This window comes from Herpailurus yagouaroundi, unplaced genomic scaffold, assembly GCF_014898765.1.
Source record: "Herpailurus yagouaroundi ecotype Mexico unplaced genomic scaffold, PumYag 140, whole genome shotgun sequence".
In the NCBI taxonomy this organism is placed as follows: domain Eukaryota; kingdom Metazoa; phylum Chordata; class Mammalia; order Carnivora; family Felidae; genus Herpailurus; species Herpailurus yagouaroundi.
The window spans coordinates 9146813-9167994 of record NW_024412395.1 but is presented as its reverse complement, the minus strand read 5'-3'; the positions used below and the strand labels follow the sequence as shown (position 1 = coordinate 9167994).

Genomic DNA, 21182 nt, shown 5'->3' with positions numbered 1-21182 from the left:
GGCCAACAGCCACATGGCCAGGAGTGACAATATCCATATCCCCCTTTTCCTGCCACAGTTAAGATACAGTTTCAGGTGTATTTCCGTAGGCACAATGGCTCCCCGACACGGAGTAAAAGCCAAACTCCCTCCACTCTTCTACCAGGCCCCTCAGTACCTCTCTGACCTCACCTCCTTCCCCGGTTCCCTTGGCCCCAGTCACCTGGGTGCTCTGCTCTGTGGTCACACCAGTCAGGCATCCACCTTGTGGCCTCTGCACTTTCGCCCCGCTTGGAAATTTCACTGTCCCCCTCCCCACTTGGCTCACGTCCCTCCCTTGGCCCAGCCTCTGCTCAAGGGCACTTCTCAGGAAGACCTGTGCAGAGCACCCCACCTTAAGACGGCAGCCCTCCTCACTCCTCCCCGGCCGGGGCCACGTCCCTCCTCACAGCCTGCCCATCACAGAAGGGTCACACTGCGCTGAGACGCCTGGTTCACACAGCTGCACTGACTCGAAGCTGCAAGGACCCCTGAGGACAACGTCCCTGTCCCACCGTCCTCGTACCTGCCCCCCAGCACAGAGGAAGGTCTAACAGAAGCTGGGCTAAAAGATGACCACGTGCGGTGCTCCTTCCACTGCCACAGATGCCCTTGGGGGTCGCTCCTCTAGTTCTGGCCAAAACTCTCCTCCCCGTCACTCTGGACTGACTCAGCTTGGTGGCAATGTTCACTGCTCAGTCTACCCTTATACCCCACAGCCCTGGCTCTGGGTCTCTAACAGCCCTGTCAGCAAGGGCTTCAACAACCATTTAGAGAAGGAAGGACCAGATTCCCCTTCTCACCTGTGGCTTCACCACCATCTCACAGGTCGTGCCTCTGGAGACCGTGTGACCGAAAGGCAGCATTACCAGGAAGGCTTGCTGAGTATGCAGCGGCCTCATTTGCCTGGCCAAGGGGGCCCTTCCCAGGTAGACTAGAGCCCGCCCCATGGGACCCACATGGTCCGCTCTAACAGCCACCCTCGACTGGAAACTTCTAGGGGCAGGATGTCCTAATTTAGCACTTGGCCCAGGGTCGGCAAATGTGAGTGAGTGACCAATGCTATGCTGGGTCCCCAGGCCAAAACCACGGTCCTGCAGGCACAGTGTGCTGACAGCTCAGAGACTGGAGCCTGCTTCGGATTCTGTGTCTCCCTCTCTCTGCCCCTTTCCCGCTCATGCTCTCTCTTTCAAAATGAATAAACATTAAGGGGGGAAAAATTATAAATAAATAAATAAATAAATAAATAAATAAATAAATAAATAAATAAATAAAACACAGAGATGCTCTCACCCGAGAAGCTGGCAAAGAGCCGGCAAAACTGTGAGAATCTGTTTCGGTGCAGCCACTGCTGGGCGTCCTGGATCGAGGCCGATGGAAGCAGGTGCTGCAAGCAGAGAGAAAGGGCCTTGAAATGACCAGGCAGAGTCTACCCAGGGACACGCGGCCAGAGAGCCTGGCTGCAGACACTTACGTCATTGCCCAAGGGCAGGGTCTCCACTGGGTGGGTCGGAGAGCTGTTCCTGCAAAGGAAGAGAACAGGTCATAAGGTGTGAGGATGCCTTCCAGGACACAGGAAGGTCCCCGGGCCAGGGCTCTCACCTCCTCTCAGGTATGGTGTTGGCTGCAAATGCAGCAGGGCGTCCAGAATTTCCCAGGTCAGAGAGTGTGGGCAGTAACCACCTGCACAGCCCCTCAAAATCCCTGACCAACCATTCAGGGTAGACACGATGTTCTGGCTGGCAACACAGCCGGGCCAGCGATAACCCCTCCACCCCAAGCTCAGGGTCTGTTTGCATCTGATTCTCTCCCACACCATTTCCACCCCAGCCTCAGCCCCAGGGAAGGGCACCAGCCCTAAAAGCCCCAAACACGACTCTGCACAGTGACTTGGTGCCTGGACGGCAGCAGCTAAACACTTCTCTCTGCGGAGACAGGAGAGGGCTGGGGGCTCCCCAGGGAGGCGTCCTACAGTGAACGACAGCCACCCTGGGACGTCCGTCCACGAGAAAAACAGTCTCATCATTGGAGGCACACCGACCTCCCTTCAAGGGCTTGCTACAGAGAAGGCACAGACCTAAATATCTGGATTTTTTTTTTAATTTTTTTTTCAATGTTTATTTATTTTTGAGACAGAGGAAGATAGAGCATGAACAGGGGAGGGCCAGAGACAGAGGGAGACACAGAATCTGAAACAGGCTCCAGGCTCTGAGCTGTCAGCACAGAGCCCAACGAGGGGCTCTAACTCACAGATCGCAAGATCATGACCTGAGCCGAAGCCGGACGCTTAACCGACTGAGCCACCCAGGCACCCCTAAATATCTGGATTTTTAAGTTGAGAGAAAAATACACTTTATTTTTTTTAAGTTTATTTATTTTGAGAGAGAGCACAAGCAGGGGAGGAGCAGAGAGAGAAAGGGAGAGAAAGGGAGAGAGAGAGAGAGGGAGAGAGAGAACGAACCCCAAGTAGGCTCCACACCGTCAGCGTGGAGCCTGACACAGGACTCGATCTCACAAACCATGAGATCACGACCTGAGTCAAAACCAAGAGTCGGACCCTTAAGTGACTGAGCCACCCAGGCACACCAAGAGAGAGATACATTTTAAAATGACCCTCCCAGAGGTGCCTGGGTGGCTCAGTTGGTTAAGCATCCATCTTCGGCTCAGGTTATGGTCTCGCGGTTCGCGAGTTCAAGCCCCCCGTCGGGCTCTGTGCTAACAGCTTAGACCCAAGAGCCTGCTTCGAATTCTGTGTCTCCCTCTCTCTCTGCCCCTCCCCCATTTGCAGGCACGCGCACGTGCGCGCTCTCTCTCTCTCTCTCTCTCAAAAATAAGCATTAAAAAAATTTTTAATCATAAAATGATAAGTTTCAATTTGTGTGTACCTTATCACACTAACAATGAAGAAAAGGCCCTTGTAGGGATGACCCTCAGACCAGTCATCGGTAAAAACAGCTACGCTTTGTCACGTGTCTTTGAGGCCCGGGGCACCTTACACACGTTCCCCTGACCCTGCATGAAATCCTGACTCCCTTGGTAGTGGGGAGAGCAAGGCTGAGGGAGATTAAGGAACTGACCCCCCAAAAGGTGGGATTTAACACTCGGTCCGCCTGATTCTGAACATGACGTCTTTTCTATGCCCCCCCAACCCCCCTCACCTTGTGAAATCAAGTTCATAGACACTCTTGTGTGACAAGCACAAGTTTTGAGGTATCCCAGGTTCCACGCCCACATCTCCCCCTGCCCCCAGGAACAGGATCAAGATGTGCACGGCCATCACAGGGCGCCGTGGGCCCTTCCTGTGCCACAAACCCCGGGAAAGGCCGGACCGACGCCCACCGGCCCCTGTACTACTGTCACCTTAGAGTCAGTGTGGCCTGTGCATTTGCAGAGCCGGGTGACCAGTAACGAGGCCACTTCTGGGTTACAAGCCCTGAAACCCAGGGCCAGGATCACCCTGGGCTGACCCTGCTACCCAGAGAACGTGCACAAGGATCACAGAGAGAACCAAGAAGGCCCCTCGCGGCCACTGCAGCCACCCAAACAGCTGCCTCCCAAGGCCCCATCTGTGTAGGGGGCCATTCTGCCCTGGAGGGCCCCTGCAGACCAACCTGCTTTTACCGGGGGAAGGCGTGGGCAGGCAGGTTGTGGGCTGTTGCCCCACAGATGGGTGTTTACAGACACATGTCCACGCACAGAAAGCTGTGCAAATATTACAAACACCTCTCCGAAACCCAAATCAATGCCAAGGTACTAAAGGAGGGAAAAGGCAGAGAAGAAAGGAGCCTATACCCAAGATCACTCCATGGACTCTTAGAGGGAGAAAACAGCAGACGTACCCTTCGCCGAGGCCGAAGCTGTTTGGAGAGCCATTGTAGCTGGGAGACGGGGCGCTGTTCACCTGATAGGCCATGTCGGGCCACGGGGAGCACTGCAGAAAGAGCACAGGGCAGCGGTGACTCGGGGGCCATCGTACTCAGGAGGAACTTGGGCAGCAGCAGCCATTGAGGCCGGTGCATGCAACCACCGAGCCCTCAACACCTGGCCCACATTCTCCCGGGGCCCGTGTGAGCCAGCAAAGCATGGGTTACTTGGGCCACACAGAAGAAACCAAGTACGGCAGAGAAGACACCTGCCATTCAGTCATACCCAGAGCAAGCAAGGTGTGGCATGTGTCTCTCTGAGCTTCCCAGCAGCCACACCAGCGAGGGCAAGAAACATCATCCATCACCTGGGTCCACAAGGAGAGAGCCAGCTGCCCAGAGGCAGGTTTCCCAGGCACAGACAAATGTGGGTGAATGCGCGCAACAGGAAGCACTGGACCCAGGTAACTCCCAAACAAAAATCATCAGTAAAGCTCAGAACTAAAATCTGCACTATTTGAAACCAGAATCAGCCGACAGGCCCTGGAGAGCAGGAGGCACTTGCTCAATCTCCGGGGGCAGCCCCCCTTCACCATCATTCTGTGCGTGCTTAGTGTGGGTCAGGTGTCCTGCTAGGAGCTCAGGGAGACAAGCCACACTGAAGATGTGATCCTCGGCCTCTGAGGAACTTCTTGTGCAGAAGCCAAAAATGAACGTATGTGAGAATCGCCCAGAGAAAGCACAGACATACAGGTTTTGCCTGTTGGGGCAGCCAGCAGATCCAGTATTCACTTCTTCCCTTCCCAGTGAGGACACCTCTTTGGAGAGGGCCAATTTGAAGCGTTCCTGAAGATTTACTATCAGCTGCCGACCCACAGGTTGGCAAATATTTAACTCTGTGGTGAGCGTGGGTTGGAATTTGTTGGTGCTAAATCCGGGAGCCAAGGAGGAAAGCCGACAAACTGTCACCTCACAAGGTCACAGGCCAGGTGGGGGTTTTGACCAACCACACCGCTCTGACAAGGGCTTGGGGGGTTTCTGAAGTACCCCCAGACCTCTCCTCCCCTGGGGAAGTCAGGAGATAGCCCGGAGCAGAGAGGTTGAGGTTCAGCCTGGAAGGAAGAGGTGTCTGTAGATACAGGGCAGTGGGAGCATGGAGGCCAACCCCGGATGGCATCACCCACAGGGGAAGGGATCGAGGCCTGGGGAGAACCCACCGGTCTGAGCCCTAATTCCTAAATGCAGGGCCTTGCACTGCTTTGCTGCCGAGAGTAAGGCAGGCTCTTCCTGCCCCAGGGCTCACTGGCCACAGTATCCCGAGTTAGATGAAACACCAGTACGTATCGGCCTGTGCCAAATTAGCTTCCAGACTACCTTGTTGCCGACAGCCTTCTGCCTATGGCTGAATACACGTGCTCACACACACACCCCATCAGCCAGGACCAGGACCGGCCACTGTTCTCTTAGATGCTCCGTAGCTGGGCCTCACCCTTGACATTGCCTTAACCCCACCATGGCCGGCGCTGGGCCTCATGCGTGTGTGGAGGGCCTTTCAAGTTATTCGGTGAACAGACACCCACTGGCTATACTGATTACAGAACACAGTGTAGAACAGCTGTTTAAACAAACAACAGAGCCCACCCAGGAAGAGGTGGCACCAGAGGTGACCTGTGACAGGAGGAAGGAGAGCCTGTGACAGCGAGGGTCTCAGACGTACCCTGGACAGAGAATGGCTGCAGCGGGTGTCAGGGTTAGGAGGAAACCCATTCCAACACCTGTCCAAACCACCAAGCAGCAAGCCCGCTGAGAAAGGAAGCCCGCGGGTCTTTCTACCACATGCAGAACCTCACGTGCAGGGGGTCATCCAATGCTCCCTGTCTCAAATAGCCAGAGCCTGGAAAGAACCCGATGTCCTCCAGTAGGCCATCCACCTACACAACGGAAGCCACGCCACTGGATAAAGTACTAGAATGCTCTTTGTGAACAGATGGGGAACAGACTCCCATAGGCTATTAAATACAGTTACAGAACAGCATGTCTGTGCGTGCTGTTGGTGCAAAACAAGCAGGTGTGGAGCAAATGTGTGTGAGCTGGCTTCCTTTGCAGAGAAAGCTGGGCCAGACACAGGTAGACCCAGAGACACCAGCTGCCCTTGGGGAAAGCTCAAGGCTAGGGCACCTTTGGGAGAGGTATTTTCTGAGGTACATACACTCTCTTCTACCTTTCAGATTTAGGGCCTTTACCGATCAAAAAAATAATAATAACCCGATTCTGGAAAGTGCAAATGGCAGCCCAGAGCTGGAAGCTATTTCTGGCCACCCGGCCTTATCGCATGAACACAGCTCTGGACCCGGGAACCTACCACAATCTAATGGGCACTTTCAAAAGAAGCATTCCTTCAAGGTGGGCAATTTCCCGAGAATCTAGACCAACAGTGCCATCGTCCTGCTCCCGGCAGAAAGGCCTGGGCCCCGCACCGGGCACCTGGCCAGCTCACCTCTGTGAGAATGGTGGTCTCGTAGGACGGCTGGTACTTCTCCTTCTCTTGGGCAGTTCTCTTCTCCATCTTTTCCCGGTCGGTCTTCTGTTTCCGGTCAGCTCCCTTTGGCTGCAAGTGCAGAGCACAGAGGTCCAATTAGCCCAAAGTGGGCAGGGGGAGCTGTCAGAGAAAGACCCAGGGCTGAGCGACAGTCCCCAAGGCCTGCACACGACCCACCTCACCCAGGGCCCAGAAGCCCAGACAGGATCTCTGCACAGGACAGCGTCTCCCTCGCCTCCCGGGCAGCAAGCACGCAGTCCTCTTCCTGGAGCCCTTGCGCTTCCCCACCCAAGGGAACTCACAGCCTGCCAGGGTCCTGCCACTTGGCTGCTCACGGGGAAGGTCAATGCCACTGGCCCATGGACAAACCCTTAGGAGCCACGGCAGATCCCACTGCACTCCCTGGGTTACCGGTGCGGGAAGTGTGGTCCACACCTGCAGGCTAGGAGCCCCTGGACACTCGTAAAGGCCTCCTGACCCCCAGCTCCTGGGACTATGCTGCAGCTCCCCACTCCCACGCCCCACCCACACAGGATGACACCCCCATCCTGACAGAGCCTCGCCTGGGCGCCAAGCACCCGTGAGCGACTTACAGAGGGGCCCAGGCCTCACAAGCTCCATCAGTTCTTTCATTTACAGGTAAGGAAACTGAGGCTCAAGTCACTTGTCTAAAATGAAGAGGAACCTGTTTGGCTGTTTGGGGTCTTAAAAAAAACAAAAAACAAAAAACTGAAGCAGAACCAAGTGTCGACCAGGTGAAGAGTCCAAGAGAGCGCGCCCGGGTGTGTACCACCACCAGGCCGGCCACAGCGGCCCTGCCCGCGGGGGTGCTCTGGACATTCACAGCCTGGTTGGTGGCTTCAGACATCAAGACTCCAAGCAGCCCCAGAACAGAGCAGTCTCACTGCATACACAGTGGACTGTGCCTGGCGTGAAGCGAAATCCGCCCGCTCCCAAGCTCAATGGCACCTTCACAGACTCTCTATGCACCTTCCTCAGGCTATAGCTTTTGGCTCCCAGCTCAAGGGCATTTTAGGAAACAGCCCTCAGGGGGGATGTGATACCCATGTTAGATGGAAATGGGTTTGCAGGGAGTCGGTCACCTGGGGACGGGAACGACAGATCCGGTGTTCAGAGAAAGAGCTGGGCCTGCGGGACCCATACCCCGCTTCGTCTGCCTCCCGCTCCTGTCCCTAACAGGAGGGATTCTCCACTCAGTAGACATGGGCGAGCCTGCGTGTGGGGCTGGCACTCGGCCCAGCGAGGCCTGGGGGAGGTAGCTGGACAGAGAGGAGTCCTGCCTATCTCTTCAGAGGCCGTGATGTACCCAGAGCCTCAGGGCATGGCTCCAACAAGCAGGAGGCTTCCCAGTGATGGGGGTGAGTAGGGGTGGAAGAATGACGGACAGGTTGGCAAGGCTCCGCCCAGTGCTTGCGCACACCTGCTTGAACTGCTTCTGTGATGGGGCTGGATGCATGGGGTGGCCACACCTCCTCAGGCATTCTGAGAAGCCAGTTTCAGGGGACAGGGGCCCCTACACCCCTGCAGGAGATGCCAAGATCTTTCTTGAGTCATTCAAAGAAGCTTCCAGACCAATTCCTCAATAATAGCCGGTGTATGGTCCAGGAGTGTGGTGGGCAGAGCCCTCGCCACTGAGCTTCTGCCTCAAGGTGTAGAAAGGGGAGCTGGTAGGGGGCGTAGGGAGGCCTAGGCGCTCCAGGGGGGCAGACACTGTCCCTTCTCTCCTGCTGCCCAGCACAGCCTCTGATCCCTAGGAACTCCACTGGATGCCACAGGACCTGAGGACAAGTAAGGCTAGAAGGACCACAAATGTGGTCTGTATATGACAAGGACAGAGGGATGACTGGGGACAGGCAAAGACCTCCAGCAGCACAGCTGTGGAGCTGTCCACCGGACCCAGAACTGTGAGATCCTAGAGCAGGCAATAAGACCAGAGGCCGCGGCACCCGGTGCACCAGTGGACAAGGTCAGCAGAAGCGTGTTCTCCAGAGACGGCCACGTCCTGATCCCCAGAGCCGACAGGCTGTCGCCTTATGTGGCAAAAGGGGTAAGGCTGCATGTGAAGTTAACAGAGCTAGCAGTGTAAGATGCAAACAGGAAGGTTATCCTGTATCATCCCAGGGGGTCCAATGTAACCACAGGGCCGCATAAGTGGGCAAGGAAGGGAGGAGAGGAGGTTGGAGAGGTGTGGCGAGAAGGGCCCGGCCACTCTCGCTCGCTCTGAAGACAGGTGGACAAGTCACAGGCCAAGGAAGGCAGAGACCTCTAGAAGCTGGAAAAGGTACGGAAAGGGATTTCTCCTCCCTTGGAGCCTCCGGAAAGGAATTGAGCCCAGGGAGACCCTTTCAGACTTCGGGCCTCCAGCATTGGGAGATTGTGAATGTGTGTGGCTTTAAGCCCCCAAACGTATGGTAATTTGTTACAGCAGCAATAGGCAACCAAAAGAGTGGGTTTGATTTCAAGGAGTCCCGATCCTGAAGCAGGGTTGCGAAGGGTGCTACCGCGGCACCGCTAACTGACCAAGGTGTCCCAATCCACACGGCCCGCCCGCCCTCGCCCCTGGGGGTGCCACAGGCTCCGTCGTGACCCTGCATCTCCCCAGGCCACACAGGACCTTCAGCTGCGTCACCGGCCACGAATCATCGTTGGGAAGTATCGGTCCCGACCGAGGAGATGAAAAGTAGTAACGGGCAACTGCAGGGGGTGAGCAAGGAAGGACAAGGGAGGAGGTACCTCCAAAAACATTTCTTTCTCTGACAGGAGGCCACTGCAGACAGCGACATGGCCTCGGGCCCTCGGTAAGAACATCTGTGGCCAGGATTCCTGCAAGGGGCCTCCTGGCTTGAGTTTAAGGAGAATCGAACTACGGAACCTGTGGCCAGCTACAAAGTGCATGGGAGGAAAACAAAAACCTAAAAACGTTCAAGTCCAGACATGCTTACAAAGTAGAGCTGGGCACAGCCATCTGTGGTGACAGGAGACAGAAGGTGCCACACGCAGAAGGACGCCCACAGCGGCCAGGCCCGTCACCCCAAGACATACTGCTCGTGCTCTTCAGGAATCCAGGAGGGAGCCCCGGGCTACAGGGACGCCGAGCCCCCTGCTGGGCCTCCAGGGGGACTGCACAGGTCAACGTGCTGGTGTCACTGTCCAGCGCAGGCAGGGACCCGTGGGCACGTGTGACCCCGGGCGGAACGTGGCAAGGATGTCCTACCTTGAACACCTTGATCTGGCAGCTGGCCGAGTGCAAGTGCTCTGTGTATTCCCCATTGTCGTTCTGCTTAAATGTGTCAATCTGCACTCGGAAAGGCACCCCCTTCTCACCCCCGTGCTTCCTCGGGGTGAATTCTGTGCTGATACAGTGCACCTGGAAGGGGAAACGTGGGCAAGAAGCAAGAAGAGGGACCGGCCCTGGGCTCCGCAAGTGCCCCTGGCCAAGTGAAGGTTTCCATCCTGCCTAGTCAGGTGCAGATCTGTGTCAGCCTCCCCGCTCTCCCCAGGCCAATGGCCCTCCGTCCCGCTTTATAAAGGACATGCCCTCCCACCTTTGTCCCTTGACCTCGGGGGCCCTGCCTGACCAGCGAAGTCCTTGCCATTGCTCAGGCCCATGGGCCCCAGTAGCCCCACCCTCACTTCTCTCCCCAGGCAGACCCCACAGACTGCAGAGCAGGTGGAACCACAGCTAAGCCCCCAGTGGCCCTGGTGTCCAGGTTCCTGGGGCCAGGCCAGAAGCATGACCAGGGGGCTGGAACCACCTCTGTGTTTCTGCTAAGTACCTACCACACTCAATGTATATTTATTATTTTAACACTATAATACTGTAATAATGTATTACTGTGGCAATACAACACTATTGTGATAGTGACTTTAAAATACAGTAAGAGGGGTGCCTGGGTGGCTCAGTCAGTTAAGCAACCAACTGGGTTTCGGCTCAGGTCATGATCTCATGGTTCATGGGATTGAGCCCCCCTTTCTCCCTCTCTCTGCCCTTCTGCTGCATGCATGCACACTCTCTCTCTCTCTCCAAATAAAAAAAACTTTAAAAAAATAAATTAAATAAAGTAAGAATATTGTAATTATGTTTTAAAAAAAAGTCACAACTTTTACTGAGCAATTACTATGGACCAGGTACTGCAGTAATGACTTTATGCTCACTGTCCGATTTGTAAGACAGGTGGAAGAACAAAGAGGCTCAGAAAGGGACATATAGTGAGTGAGACAGCCTGTGCCAGCCTAGAAGCACAGCGGCCCTGCCATGCCCTTGAATGCATACCAGGTGCTTGACCACTAAATAATTTAATCTTAGAAACTATCATGGAAAAAAAATCTTATTTCATATTCTGTACGCCAAGACATGCTTATTTTGTAGCAAGCTTATATATTGATAAGCAAACCCCACCCAGGATTCTACAACATGCCAAGTCCTTTCCCAGCCCCAGGGACCAGCTAGCTCTGTGCACGGGCAACACTCTTGCACCCCCTCCCCTTCGGGGTATGTCCCTGCAAAAGAGAACGAGCCCAGCAGGGCCCTGCAGGTGGACTGTTCTGAGGAACTACACGTGGGCCCCGAGACTCCTGGCTTCCCCAGAGGACAACTGCTCCCCCGCCTACCTGAATGAATGCAGAGGCTCTCTTCGAAGGCTCCCACAGAAACTCGACAGCGTTCAGCTGGGTCGGGCTGGCCCTGGGGTCCAAGATACCAACAGACAGTGGAATATCTGCACACACATACACATACACAAAAGTGCAAGTGTCAGCCACTCCCAAGTATTTAGGGAAGGACTCTCATTACAGGTCCAAATGCCCTAACCACCATTTGAAATGCCAAAAGTTCTGAAAAGTACGTTTTGCGTGACCCATTTGGCAGAAAGCCCGACTTGAAGTGCCACGAAGCTATTTAGAGTCTTTGTCCCATTTCGTGTGACCAGTCATTCTATTCTGCTGCAGAAATATCAGTGTGCTTGATTGCCTGTTGGAGGCATTCCGTGCAGCTTGGGGGTCTACGCACCCTGGTGTCATTCTAAGTTCTAAATTCCAAAACCCAAATGGCTGTCAGGGTTATAGATAAAAGACCCCGGGATCCATGCCTAAGACTCCAAAATTCAGTTTCTGCTGCCCGTCTCCGTGATGCCCAAGCTTCCCTCCATCACAGATCACAATCCTTTAAGGCAGGACCCTCTGCAAAGCCTCCGGGCAATCCCCGACAACAGGCCTTCTCATGCCACTGAAAGGGAAGTCCCCGAGGGCAGGCCTGAGGACACGGTCACCTGTGCCAGCTCCCACAGCATTCTGCCCAAGGCAATAGTGCACTAAAGTGTCCCCCACAGGCATGAGTCCGATAGCATCCAGGAAGAACCCCAATGTGCCTGGAGTGCCTTGGGCCCCTCCTAGCCCAAGGGACTCACCGATGTCCAGGATCCGGTCCCCGGGCCTGCTCCACCGCCATCCTTCCAGCTGCTGGTGCTCCGTGTACTGCAGCCGGCGGTCGTGGAAAACCACTCGGATAATGCTCTGGAGGAGGGGAGGAGGGAGGGAACAGCAAGGTGTGAGGCCAACAAGGACCCAAGAGGAAGCACCTACCAGGGCAAACCTCCTACCCTTCAAGACCAAGGCCCCTCCTGCTGCTGGAGCCTCCCTTCCCTGCTCGCAAGCTCTGCGTGCTTCTCCCCGCTCAGAACCCCAATAACACAGTGAAAATGATGGCGACCCCTTTTCCCAGGATTACTAAGTGCTTCACGTGCATATATACCTTTTTGTGCAGATGAGCTAACGACAGCTCAGGGAAGTTCAGTAAGTGGCAAAGCCTGGCTCCAACCTGAGTCTGCCCAACCCAGAGCCCGTTCGATCAGCCCAGGCCCCTCTGGTCCTCACTGCCACCGGCTTGCCCCTGGCCCCTGAGACAACACGCTCCAGGGAACAGGAACCCATTCCCACTCCGGAGCTTTCCCCAAACCTCCCGGCCACTCCTGAGCCCCATCCTCGGCAAGCCCAGGTTCCCAGACCCCAACCAACCCCTGGGGAGGGAGGGCGGCCCCACAGCCTTGCCTTGACATATTTCGTGTTCAGATCTTGAAAGTCTCCCAGCTTCCGATTCTCCAGCAGCCTGATTTCATAAGACTGACCTAGAGGGGGGTTAACAATACATTTTCCATTTCTGAGTGCTTTCAAATCTGGGGTTCACCCAGATAGAGGCCTTCTTGACCTCCTGAGTGGCCACACAGGCCTTATGGCCCCAGGCGACAAAGCAGAGGCGTCAGTCCGTGGCCAACTTAGATGGACTCTCTGGACTGCACACCCCAGCTTGTCCACTCAGCCTGGTTGCACCTAGGGCACCCCAAGTAGCACACCATGTGTACCCCAAGACACAGCACTTCCACAATTTTCAAAGAAACAGAATTCAACAAAATGGAGTTAACATTAAATTTACGGAACTTAACATTTCTTCATAAAGGACGCCCCCCCCTCCAATTCACTTGGATGGAGAACATAACCACTCACCCAAATCCACATTACAGTAAATAACTGACCATACCGTTCCCGAGAGCAGGTTAAAGGAACGAGTAAAAGCCTGTTAAACATTGTCTTTAATTGCAGAATGAAAAGCATTTTCCCAAGTTAAAAGAATTTCATGTATTTAAAGGGTGTGGGGATTCCAACCAGCACAAGCTGGTTAAAGAACATACGTGGAGAAAAGACTCATCCACAGTAGCAGAGAGAACTTGCATCTATGAATCGCATCTACGAACAACCTGAAAGAAACTATACACGTTTTATTAGGAAATAATATACAGTCTGAATAAATAGGACATGCCATATTCGTTGACAGGAAGACCATGTATCAAATGATGTCAATTCTTCCCAAAGTAAATAAGCGTAACCACAACTCTAAAACACCCTAATATATTTCACAACTAATAAAGGATGTTTTACAAATTAACAGAGAATAAATGATTTGATGATTGGAATTGGTAAATCCGATTGGCGGTTTGATTTTTTTTTTTTTTTTTAAGATAAGGATAGACCCACAAGAAGTTACAAATGTAGAACAGAAAGATCCTGAGTGCCTGTCCCCCATTTTCCCCAGTGGCGGCATCCAGGTAAAAACGGTTCATTAGCAAAACCAGGAAACTGACCACGCACATGCAATTCACCAAACTACAGACCTGACTCGGATTTCTCTGGGTTTTATAGGTATTCACCTCACAGCAAATATCAAAAGAAGTTACCACTGGACTAAACAGTAAATTTCTTAAGGTTGGTTTTTATTTTACTTTTTTTAGAGAGAGTACGAATGGGGAGAGAGGGAGAGAATCTTAAGCAGGCTGCACGCTCAGAACAGAGAGGCTCAATCCCACAACCGCAAGATCATGACCTGAGCCAAAATCAAGAGTTAGGCGCTCACTCAACGGACGGAGCCACCCAGGAGCCCCCAATTTCTTAAGGTTTTATGTGAACATAAATCATACTTAGCTAACACTCAATAGGGAAGGACTTTCTGAAACTAAAACTGGGGAAAATGGAAATCTACCTATATTAAAACCCACCTCTCCCTCTCTCCCTCTCTTTATACACACACACACACACACACACACACACACACACACACACACGAAACTTGACTGCAAACAGCACAAACCCAGCGGCTAGCAGCTTTAAAATAGCTAAAACGGCCATGATTTGAAAAACCCTAAGAGCCCTGGGGGTGGGTTGAATGCTGCCACCTCCCAGCAAAGGCCTGTCCATACCCTCATCTCCACAACCTGTGAATGTTGTCTTGTATTTGGAAAAAGAGTCTTTGCAGATGCAATTAAATTAAGGATACTGAGATGAAGAGATACGCCTAGATCATCCGGAGGTCCCTAAATCTAATTACAAGTGTCCTTATAAGAGACACACGGGGGAGACAGAGAGGAGACAATATGACCGCAGAGGCAGCAGAGACTGGAGACCTAGGAACACCTGGAGCCCCCGGCAGCCGGAAGGTGCAAAGACTGGCTTGTCCCCTAAGGCCCCCGGAAGGAGCACGGCCCCATCAGATTCCCCACCTCCAGCCACCAGAACTCTGGGAGAATAAACTTCTGTTGTTTTGTTTTAAGCCAACATGTTTGTAGTAATTTGTTAAAGCAGCCACAAAGTTGTTCATCCTCCCTGCAACGAACAACAGAATGGGCGAAGGACATGAGATTAAATCATTGCTTCCAAATATTCGCCTACAACAAGTACTGCCCGACACCATGTGAATCGCAGGGACTCGGAAGTGAGCAGGACGGACACAGGGCTGTGTGCCACGGAGCTCCTTCCCACGGCTCCCACCAGGCCTGGAAACGAGGCCGGCCAAGCACAGAAATGCCCACTTGATATTTTACCAGCCTCTGGGACAGGACCAAGGGACACAGTGATGCACTAAGCCCCAGTTACCACTCAGGACGATGTGCCCTTCGCATCAGAGGGGGGAGGCGCAAGCCCCAAACTCTTGTCCTGCCCACTTACCAGTCCGGGAGATGCCACTTGCTGAGCCACCCAATGCTTCTAGCTTTCTGAAAGAGCCAGATTTTTAATATACGTTTCCGGGCTCTGGAGCCAACACTCCCTTAACAGCAACATAAAATGGAGCCTCACATACCCTAACTGGTTTTTCCAGCGTCCTCCACCTTCTCCGAGGGAAAGCGGAAAACGCAGCCAGCTCTGGCATGAGGTCAGAGGCCCAAGCGGTCATCACTATGGGTTTACAGGTGCCCCAGGGCCCAATTAGCACTGACCCCAGGCTCTGCGGGACAGCCCCAGCTCAAGCAAACCGAGGCTCCCCTCCTGCCCCATGCAGGGCAGTTTTGAGCCTGAACAGAAGGGGCAGCGAAATCTGGGCTCAGAGCTAGTAAGTGGGGCCCTGGGTCTGGGGCTACAGCCTCTTCCACCTGCTGCGAGGTCTGACCCACGTGCTTCCCCAACCACCTCTCCAATCTCCCGTCCTTATCCCTTCCTCCTGCACATACACACACTCCGGGGCACCTCCCTCCCATGCGTGCCTGGACGCCGACGCTGGGGCCAGACCGACCTCCCCAAGCCCAGCTCTCACACAGCGCCATCAGAAGGCCACTGTCCGTGGTCTCACACAGCAATCAGCGAGGTCATGAAAGCTAAACTAACCTGAGCACAGGGGCACCTCTCTGCTTGGCCAGCATCATTTCAGGGCATGAGTGAGAGCCAAGGGAAGCAGGCTCCATGAGGGCACAGAGTACATCTGTTCCGCTGGTTGCTATATTGTCTGACACACAGTAGATATTCCGCAAGTGTGTGCTTAAATGTCATTTCATACTCGTTGCGATGCTGTTCTGTGCCAGAAGTACATACAGGGTTTGCAAAACTAAGACACACTCTTGCCCTCGAAGGTTAGCAGTCTTCCAGGCTACATCACACCGCGTAGGAAAAGTAGTCATATAAGGCAGAATTTGGAAAATCTCCTTAAGAGACAACAGAGATCCAAAGTTGAGCAATACTCACAGAGAATGAGGGTGTGACGGGGGGGGGGGGGGGGAAGGGTGACAAAAGGTTTGGACTAGGAGATGACATTTAAGATGGACTCTGAAGAGTGCACAGGATTTCTAGAGCGGAGGGGATGAATGAGAAAGCGATCCCAAGCAAAACTGAGGCAAGCTGGCAGGAGGGGAGAGGCGTGCCTTGGGGGACAATAACTGGCAGCTCCCAGTCGCTGGGTGCTCCCGTGGTGGCAGCATCTGCTCAGGTGTTCACTCACCTGAATCTCAGCACAGGTCAGACAGCCCGTGACTCGGGCAGCTTGGGGTCGTGGGCCCCACTGAGAGGAGGGGGCAGAGGTTCCCTGACTTGGGCACAATTGGCACAGCCAGGAGCAGACACTAAATGTTTCCAGATCCTACCGCATCCTACCCGGTGGGTGTCATTCACTGGGCGGGGGACATCTATAGTTCTACATGATTCTCTCTTTCCTGGGAGGTACCAGCTTGCTACAGCATGTCACGGTATATATCCCCATCCCAAGTTAAGATGGGGTTTTTTTCCCCTTCCTTCTTCTCTCTAGGATCAACAAGAGAGAGGATTCCTAGGATGACCAAATCAACTTGGAGGGTGGATTCTGCAATACAGCATGTTGGCCCCAATTCCTGGTCTATAAAATATTCTGTTTCCCACATTCTAAACAACCTGGGAAGAAAAACAAGCACTACAGGAAATGAAGGTAAAAGCCTGTTCTAATTCCAAAATTGTAAAATGTGGCAAAAGAAAGAGAAGTTGGCCCTAGAATCAAGGAAATAGGATAATAAGTAACTATCATTCAGTTTCTGTATGGCTACATGCCAGGACATGGCCAAGCCTGTCACATGCATTATTGAATTTGGTCCCCCCAACGGTCCTATGAGGAAAACCCATCACTGCTCCCATTTTATAGATGAGGAAATTAAAATTAAGATCCAGAGATGTTAAGAATCTTGGTGAAGATCAAACCTGGGTTTATCAGACTCCAAAGACTGATCACTTGGCCAAACCACCGCATACAGTCTCTAGTGGCTTCAAAGGTCCCTTCTGGTTCTAACATTCAAGGAGTCCACTTTATGTTTCCTCCTGAATTTCTTTATATTCATCTTATTGTATGACCTTCTCCCACACACCTAAACCCTCCCCTTCCTTTAAGGCTCAAATCCCTAATATCCTATACACCTGCTAAACCAAGATGCACCTTCAAAGTCTAATGGACATGTGACCACACTGTTGCATGAGGTCTGATATTTGTTTCCTCATGACAAACTAGTCTCCCTGAAACACTCCATTTAAAATACCGCTCCATTTAAAATACTCCGGGGGCACCTGAGTGGCTCAGTCGATTGAGCACCCGACTCCATTTCAGCTCAGGTCATGATCCCAGGGTCGTGGGATTGAGCCCCGTGTCAGACTCTGCTCTGAGTGCAGAACATGCTTAAGATCCTCTCTCTCTCCCTCTGCCCCTCTCCCCCACTTGTGCTCGCTCGCTCTCTCTCTCTCTCTTAAAAAAAAAAAAATAGGGGTGCCTGGGTGGCTCAGTCAGTTGGGCATCCAACTTTGGCTCAGGTCATGATCTCACGGTTTGTGGATTTGAGCCCCGCATCGGGCTCTGTGCTGACAGCTCAGAGCCTGGAGCCTGCTTCGGATTCTGTGTCTCTCTCTCTGTCTGCCCCCCCGCACACGCTGTCTCTCAAAAATGAATAAACGTTAAAAAAAATTAATAAATAAAATTTAAAAAATAAATAAAAAATAATAATAAAATAAAATACTCTGAAGATATAAGGTTATAATCACTAAAATCATGTAATTTGGCATGGAAACAAACAGACTCAAAGAATAAAAAAGCCAGAAATAGACTTGTAGACACTTGGAAGCCTGATCTATGACAGTGAGAAAAGACAGACTTTTTAAGAGTGTGGAATAACTGGTTATGCATATGGAAAAAATACATGGCTACCTCATACCGTATATAGTAACTCTAAGTTAATGAAAACCAAAATAAGAGCAAAACCTAACATTTCTAGAAAAAAATATGAGATTATTTTATGACTATGAGGTAGGAAAGGATCTTTTTTAAAGTAGACACAAATACACAAAGGAAAAATGATGCCCTTCATATTATATAGGAAAACCATGATAACATTTATACATAGACACTTTTGAAAATGCCAAGGGTGCTGTTAATAATTACACGGTCTCTACAAGTGGGGACTGACCTGGAAAACTGGGTCATAATGATCACTCTCCGGCAAGAGAAAATGATCAACATGCACATGAAAAGATGCTGGTCTCTACAAGTGTGCAGGGTGACGCAAAGTAAGGTGAGATACCTAATCTTCCGTCCATCGGAGGGGCAAAAATTACAGTCGGACGATATCAAGTGCCGATTACAAGGTAGAGAATGGGTACTCTTGGGCATTGCTGATGGAAGTATTACACTGATACAAGCATTTTGGAGAAGGGTCTGGCAACAAGGTTTCATTAAAGATGTACAAACCCTTCAGTCAGGCAAATCCAATTCTAAAAGCATATCCTAAAGAAGCTCTTCATGTATATCAGGAGACAGACAAAACTTGCTCACTGTGGTATGCTCCTTACAGGGAGAAACTGTCAACAACCTATCTATCCAGCACCACGAAAAGAGATACGTTGATTCTATTATTTGACTTAGAATGGAAGTGCACACAGCCCTTAAAATGAGCACTCTAGTGACACACACCAACATGGAGAAATCTCAGAGTCATAATAGTAAGCAAAAAAGGTATATGGTAAGGGCACCTGGCTGGTTTAGCGGGTAGAGCATGCAACTCTTAATCTCAGGGTTGTAAATTCAAGCCCCATGTTGGGTGTAGAGATTACTTAAAAATAAACAAGTTTTTTAAAAAAGGTATCTGGTGACACATAAGAAACTACTTAATATTAAGTTTAAAGACACGGAAAGTGATGGGGCACCTGGGTGGCTCAGTTGGTTGGGAGTCCGACTTCAGCTCAGGTCTGATCTCCCAGTTTCTAAGTTCGAGCCCTGCGTCAGGCTCTGTGCTAACAGCTCAGAGGCTGGAGCCTGCTTTGGATTCTGTGTCTCCCCCTCTCTCTGCCCCTCTCATGTTCATGTTCTCTGTTCATGTTCATGTTCTGTCTCCCTCCCTTTCAAAAATAAACATTAAAAAAATTTTTTAACAAAAAAAAGACACAAAAAATGATGCCATTAATTTGATAGCTAACTACGCAAGGCAGTAAAAAAATTAAGAATCTGCGTGGACATTCAAACCAACACCAACATTTCAAACCAATGCCAATTTCACAAGTGGTTTTGCTTCTGAGGAGGGAAGAAAGGCAACAGCATTAGAAAGAGGGACAATCAGGAGCAAATTTGGCAAGGTTGCAAACTGTGTTGGGCACACGAGTATGTGTTCTCTTCTCCTCTGTAGTCCTCAATCGATCTGGAATTAAAACACACACACAACAACGGGGTGGAGGCAGGACACTTGGGAGCCAGCTGTCATCTGCACTGCATTTCGGTCATGTGTGTTCTGACTCCCCACCCCCACCTCACAGGGAGGGTCCCTTGGGCTCCGTTACTCAGCAGTCACCCTTGCATCCCCCACGGCCACCCGCTCTGTGCCCAGTGACACGCTGGGTGCAGGGCGTACCAAGATGCTAGAGGGGACAGCATTCACCACCCTCACTTACCCCACAATTCTGCCACTGAAATAAACTGCCTGTAAGTGAGGATGCTATTTATTTAATCAACTCACTTTTTTTTTTTTTTTTCAACTCACTTTTTAAACTTAGTTTCGAAAAGTGTGTCAGAGCTGCATACAGAACAATCATAATCACATACCGGAAATAAAGGGTAACTGAAAAATTACAGAGATAAGCATCTGCCAGTGTTCTTCTGCAAGCTCCCAAAACTACTTTGGGAACGTGTCTGGAGCCTGGGGTCATAGGCGGACCCACCACTCACTAATGGGTAAATCACTCCGTTTGTGAGTCTCAGTTTCCAGGTCTCGAAAATGTGGACGACACCGGTATTTAAGGGGCAGAAGGCTGTTGGCGGATTGAAGGCGCCCCTAATGGAGAGCGGCACATAGGTCTCTGGCTGGATCTCAACCCCCCGCCCCCCCCCCCCGCAGTGAGAACACAGGCAGACATACGAGGGCCCTACCAGGGGAATGGTGGTCCTTCCTCCCCCAAAGTCTTCAGGGCAATGCCCTCTACCATCCCCAGCCCCCACCCTCTACTTTGGAGCAGTTAAAGGTCTTTTAAAGGCTAAAAGGGAAGGAGCCCCAGGGTTGGCACTTGGTGATGTAAACTAGCCCTCAGCAGGTGGCCACCAGGCCAGGAATGGCCTGAGCTGGAGGAGGGGTGGTCACAGTCTTCACATCCACCTCCCCACCTTAACCAGCAGAGCCCTGGTGACCCCTAGCACCTTGGCACTCCAGCTTTAGATCCCAGGAAGCAGCGGGGGGACCCCCAGCTGAGGCTCAGTAGGGAACTGGGCCACCCTCCCCAAGAATGGTTAGGACCCTGCCCAGTGGGCCCAGACGCCATTCCAAGGGGTGTAGAACCCTCCCTCTCCCCCACCCTTAAGACTATGTCCACCCTCCGCCCTGCCCCTTTGCCCTTGCTCGCCTCCACCCTGCAGGAGCACTACCAGGAATGGAAGAAGGAGGGCAAGGACTACATGGGATACAAGAGCAACCTCTTCCAAGGAAAATATACATCAGGCACTTTACACTGCACCCACTCCAGACAAGTGCTCAACAGACCTTCATTCCCTCTTCCCTCACAGCCCGTAATATCTAACACCTTCTAGCCCAGGCATCAGCCAACTTTCTCCCTAAAGGGCCAGACAGTAACTATGTTCAGCTTTGTGGCCCATAAGGTTATCTGTCACAACTACTCGACTCTGCCACTGTAACAAGGAAGCAGCCATACACAACACGAGTGAATGGGTGTGGCTGTGGTCCAATAAAACTTTATTTATAGACATTGACATTCGAGTTTTTATATAACGTTCACTCTTTCTGCTGACCTCTCCCTCTCCCTCCCTCCCAACTTCTTTTGATGCTTCGCAGCTTTGCCCCTTGGCTTTCTTGCACAATGCCTAAGTTGGAGGTCCTCAGCTAGACCGGAAGCTCTTGAGGACAGGCCAGCTACTGGTTTACCTGAACCAGAGTTGCGCGTGCGCACACACACACACACACACACACACACACACACATTCACAT

At 52.0% G+C, this 21182-nt stretch overlaps 1 protein-coding gene across 1 annotated transcript in view; it reads right to left on the bottom strand.

The window, feature by feature from the left end:
• The window catches only part of TFCP2L1 (transcription factor CP2 like 1), a 95509-nt gene that overhangs the window by 12145 nt on the left and 62182 nt on the right, over positions 1-21182 (bottom strand). The window contains exons 6-13 of the mRNA XM_040474662.1: positions 12487-12563; positions 11847-11952; positions 11053-11159; positions 9656-9808; positions 6379-6489; positions 3858-3949; positions 1493-1541; positions 1312-1405 (exon numbers count right to left, since the gene is read on the bottom strand). Of these exons, the coding sequence (XP_040330596.1) occupies positions 1312-1405; positions 1493-1541; positions 3858-3949; positions 6379-6489; positions 9656-9808; positions 11053-11159; positions 11847-11952; positions 12487-12563 (789 nt within the window). The remainder of the gene's footprint in view (positions 1-1311; positions 1406-1492; positions 1542-3857; positions 3950-6378; positions 6490-9655; positions 9809-11052; positions 11160-11846; positions 11953-12486; positions 12564-21182) is intronic.